General features: G+C 44.9%; 1 protein-coding gene across 1 annotated transcript; it reads right to left on the reverse strand.

The window, feature by feature from the left end:
• Nucleotides 1-892: 892 nt before the first annotated feature.
• LOC135485730 (carbohydrate sulfotransferase 15-like) lies at nucleotides 893-3,324 on the reverse strand. The gene is made up of 6 exons (XM_064768119.1): nucleotides 3,293-3,324; nucleotides 2,835-2,924; nucleotides 2,419-2,593; nucleotides 1,891-2,077; nucleotides 1,509-1,656; nucleotides 893-1,106 (listed from the first exon to the last, which is right to left on the reverse strand). The coding sequence occupies exons 1-6, from the start codon at nucleotides 3,321-3,323 to the stop codon at nucleotides 907-909; spliced, it is 831 nt and encodes a 276-aa protein (XP_064624189.1). The 5' UTR covers nucleotide 3,324; the 3' UTR covers nucleotides 893-906.
• Between the last annotated feature and the right edge of the window lie 1,196 nt (nucleotides 3,325-4,520).

A 4,520-nucleotide genomic window follows, 5' to 3' on the forward strand; every position in this document is an offset into this window, starting at 1 on the left:
CAAAAGCCACTGGCAGGGGACAATCTGGAGACCATTCCACCCTTCACAACCTGTAGGTTGGTCTGTCACATCGAGAGACCCCACAAAAGCCACTGGCAGGGGACAATCTGGAGACCATTCCACCCTTCACAACCTGTAGGTTGGCCTGTCACATCGAGAGACCCCACAAAAGCCACTGGCAGGGGACAATCTGGAGACCATTCCACCCTTCACAACCTGTAGGTTGGTCTGTCACATCGAGAGACCCCACAAAAGCCACTGGCAGGGGACAATCTGGAGACCATTCCACCCTTCACAACCTGTAGGTTGGCCTGTCACATCGAGAGACCCCACAAAAGCCACTGGCAGGGGACAATCTGGAGACCATTCCACCCTTCACAACCTGTAGGTTGGCCTGTCACATCGAGAGACCCCACAAAAGCCACTGGCAGGGAACAATCTGGAGACAATTCCGTGTTTTTCTGTCTTCTCAACCCCTCACGTCCTGTCAACCAGTCACAATCTGGAGATTATTTCAGAATGAACTATTTTCTCTACCCTTGGTCAGGCACATGCTAAGGACCATTCCAGGTTGTCCTATCTTCTCGACCCTAGAGACCATTCCAGGATGACCTGTCTTTTCGACCTTTCATTATTGTCACAGTTGTGAGTATCTTGCAAGACCCATTCAACTTTTTGAAGTGGGAAAGTCCAGACTTCGGATTTCGTTTTTAATCATATTTGACCACAATAGTACACCAAATTAACCACTCAAAGAAAATAATACATCATGACATCTATTCAATGTCTCTGAATAATCCGATGATGACTGATGAATTGATATAATGACTGTCTCACGGTTGCGACCAAGAACCTATTCACTTATTGTGAGTGTATGATATGAGTCTGACAAAGAAACACTTATTGTTAGAGGTTATCGGTATCACTTCGCCATAGATACTTGACATCATTCAGCAGAGCCGCCAAGGCCTCGTTGAAAGGTTCGTAAAATGCATCCAGCTTTCTTTTCGTTCTTGGCCACATTGGTCCTAAATCCACGCTGTTGTGACCCGGCCAATACGTAGCAATGACATCATTCAGCATTTTTTCAGGATTCTGGCCCATGTCTGTCAAATGAAAGAAATAAGAAGGCGAATCGCATCAAAATTTAAAGTACTATAACAGCATACCCGATGGCGCATCGAGACAAAAACAGAATGACAAGCAGTGTTCAACTTCGTCGCAGTGGCTTCCCCGAAACAGTGTGCAATGTTGGTTACTGAGTGATAGACTGTTCCCCATCCAAGTGAAACATAAATCTATGTCGGACAGGTGGCCAAATCCCCTTTAATATTTTGGATGATTGGTTAGGCTACTTGGCCGTAGCACTATCCTAATGATGTACAAAACAATATTGTTTCCGTAGACACATCCCTTTCATTTGGACAATATCTCCACCAACCAATACAGCATGCTCTGGGCGGCACAACACCAACAGAAAACCGGGTATGAACATATAAAATACCAACCTAAGGCAAGAAATTGGAATATTTCCTTCATAACCCGATTAGGGTTTGCGCCGTATTCTTCCGTAGTTGTGAAGTAGAACTGGTTGCGTGGAAAGACAGTCAGCCAATCCTTGATGTAGACCACGTACAGTCCTACTTGAAGTAGTACCTGGAAGGAAACAGACAATTTACTGCAAAGTTGACTCCGAACCGTTCGTCCCGCATCCGAGTCTCAATAACTTAGACGACCACCTGAAATAATCTTGAGTAAAACGAGGTGGAATATGAATTGCGGATGTTGTTCATACTGAGGAATGTTGCTCTGAATCGTGCTGTATTAACTCCGTTCTGAGTAGCCTTCTTGATGAGAGCCTCGACTTTGCCCGGGACTTTGCTAACTTACCCGAGTGCGTTCGCCGTCCAGTAAGAACGCTGGGTCATAGGCACAATCCCGGATAGACTTTTTTTCAAAGCAGAAGTCCAAAATCGGTTTCATCTGTTTGACGCCTGCGTCAAAGTTTTCCAGCGTCCGGTTTAGATGGCTGTCGACGTTAGTCGACGGACCTCGATAGCGATAATGTGAGAAAAGCCTGAAATGATAAATGGGGTACATGTATGAAGAAGGAGGGAATCGACACACGTATGGAGAAGAAGGAATGGGTCTATATGGATAATAGGGACATGTCTCGGGAAGGAAGACGTATATACATGGAGAATGGGAGCATGTATTGAGATGGAGGAAATTGATTACATTGAGAATGGGGGGCGTGTATGGAGAAGGAGGGAATAGATGAACAGGCAGAGGAGACAGAAACGATACGAACCGGAAAACAAATGTATGCATCGAAAGTATATTATGGCTCAGTCGCAGTCCTAAATGCATCATGGGGGCGGGGAGGTGGGGCAGAATACCTTCTCTCAATCTTCTTACCTCTCGGTTGGGTTCCTCATGATGATGACAAACTTAGCCTTGGGTGTGAATTCCTTTATCAAACTGGCTGGCAAGACTGTGGGTGCTGGGACTAGATGGAAGTACGAGCGAGATGCCCTTAGCTGTGCTTCCATCGTTATCCCTGGGTTCCAAATGGTGTCTGGGCTCCCGTCACCTGAGAAATATATTTTTTAAATCACAGAAAAGCCCGCTCTTTTGTCGCTAACGTTGGAGGCATCTTAAATAAAACAACGTTTAACCACAAGATCATTCGTTGGCGTCCCGGCTACGCCCAGAAAATAGTGAGTTGTGAGCTGGGGAGTCATATACGTGTATATGAATGATGAAAATAGCAGTGAGAGGGACACAGCAAGTGTCGATCCTTTTATCAGAAATGGCCGAGGAAATTCACTTACACATTATCCGGGATTTGTTCCTTGCAGACTTTGCCAGTGTTTCTCCATAATGTTTGGAATAATAATTTCCTAACAAACGCGTACCGCCACCTATCATAAAAATACAAACAGTACATTTAAATGTAGTGACTAGGCCTACAACCTAGATTCCAGCATCCGATGATATCAGGCTTTTTTTACTCCTACGTGTAGGCCTATGTCGTGTATTTGTCTGAAATATCGAGAGGTGGAGAAGGCCTATATTGAAAACTGGTGCCAGGATGAGATTGTGCACTTTGTTGATGTGAATAGGAGGTGACTGGGCAGCCGACAGCTGGGTAATATTGCCCTTAATAATACCAATGGTCCTTTAATGACATGGCAGCAGACTGATGCCATCAGCGTCATATCGCTTCAGCTAATTCTGACTGGAAATTGCATGTTTCCTATATTACTTGCAGGTGAATCAGTTTACATACTTGCATAACGGCCTCTGCCCCACCAATGCATTTCCTTCGTCAGTCCGTCACTCGACCCAATCACAGACGGATGCTTTGTCATTCTCGTCCAGAGATCCGTGGTCGCGGACTTCGTGAAACCTAGGAGGTAACAGTAAGGAAGACATCGCAGGCTGCCGCGCTTTGAAAACCAGCAGGGGTTGCGGTAATCCGCCAAAAAATCGACTGGAGGCTGCAATTATCAAGAAAAATTCTCATCAAATCTTGCAGCCATTCATATCAGTATCAACATATCGAACAATATGTTAGGAAACGTAAGCACTCGGGGAGTATTGGTGTTAGCCCTATTCGTTTGCAGTTTTTGTGTTGTCATGGTCCATACGGTTACATCGTTATATCAAATGTGGATATACAAGTACTTGGTTATACGTTATTTATGGTTTGGGAGGTTTCGCCATACATTTTGGGACATTTATTGCACCTGAGCATATTAACCACATTTGGGGTGGCACCATCCTGAGGAAATCAGGGGTTAATATTCGCTTCTCCGACCCTGTGATTTCCTCAGGATGGAGTGACACAAGAGTGAAGTGTCCAATGGGTTTAAACGTCTAGACGTTTTCAGTTGTCCTCCATGGTCGTTTGAGCATTTTATCACCGGCGGGCAGCCTCATAGAGCCTCCGAGAGCTCGTTCAAGGGATTTTGCGATCTCGGAGACAAGGTGTGATAAAATAAGTTTGAGGAGCCGGGCCCTTACCTTTAAATCAAACCCTTCTTTTTCAATCATATGCTTATGAACACGTTCCTTGTTCGGCCGTTTGTATTTTGACAACTCTTTCAGTATCCTCGAACAATCTCCACGGCAAAGTAATGTGACGTTACCATTACTGTTTCTATGTCCCTGACGTGTCTTCTGACTGGGGCTTTCGTGTCGTTTATGAACTGAGGACGTCACAGCTCGCGACACAAGGACCATATTTCTCAGAGTCTGTGTATTCGAGGGGTGTCTTGTTTGAGTCCAGTCTATCTCGACCACATATAGGAATCCAATGATGGTAAGGGTGATGGTAACAAACGCCGTCGTCTGCCAAGTAATACACCATTTTTTCGGTTGCGTCATATTTATGTTATAATATGCTGGAGCCAGACCTGCAAATCAAGAAACGAGGGGTGTAGTTGTTCGGCCTATACCATTTAAGGTTTAGTTCAGAATTTGACGTTGGTTATCCCATCATTGGATAAAATTCG

The sequence above is a fragment of the Lineus longissimus genome, chromosome 3 (assembly GCF_910592395.1).
Source record: "Lineus longissimus chromosome 3, tnLinLong1.2, whole genome shotgun sequence".
NCBI lineage: Eukaryota > Metazoa > Nemertea > Pilidiophora > Heteronemertea > Lineidae > Lineus > Lineus longissimus.

Coding starts and splice junctions, on each gene's coding strand:
- LOC135485730 (XM_064768119.1), bottom strand. CDS start 3,323: ATGCATTGGTGGGGCAGAGGCCGTTATGCAA. Junction 2,594..2,834: donor GAACAAATCCCGGATAATGT/GTAAGTGAATTT, acceptor TATATTTCTCAG/GTGACGGGAGCCCAGACACC. Junction 2,078..2,418: donor ATGAGGAACCCAACCGAGAG/GTAAGAAGATTG, acceptor TTATCATTTCAG/GCTTTTCTCACATTATCGCT.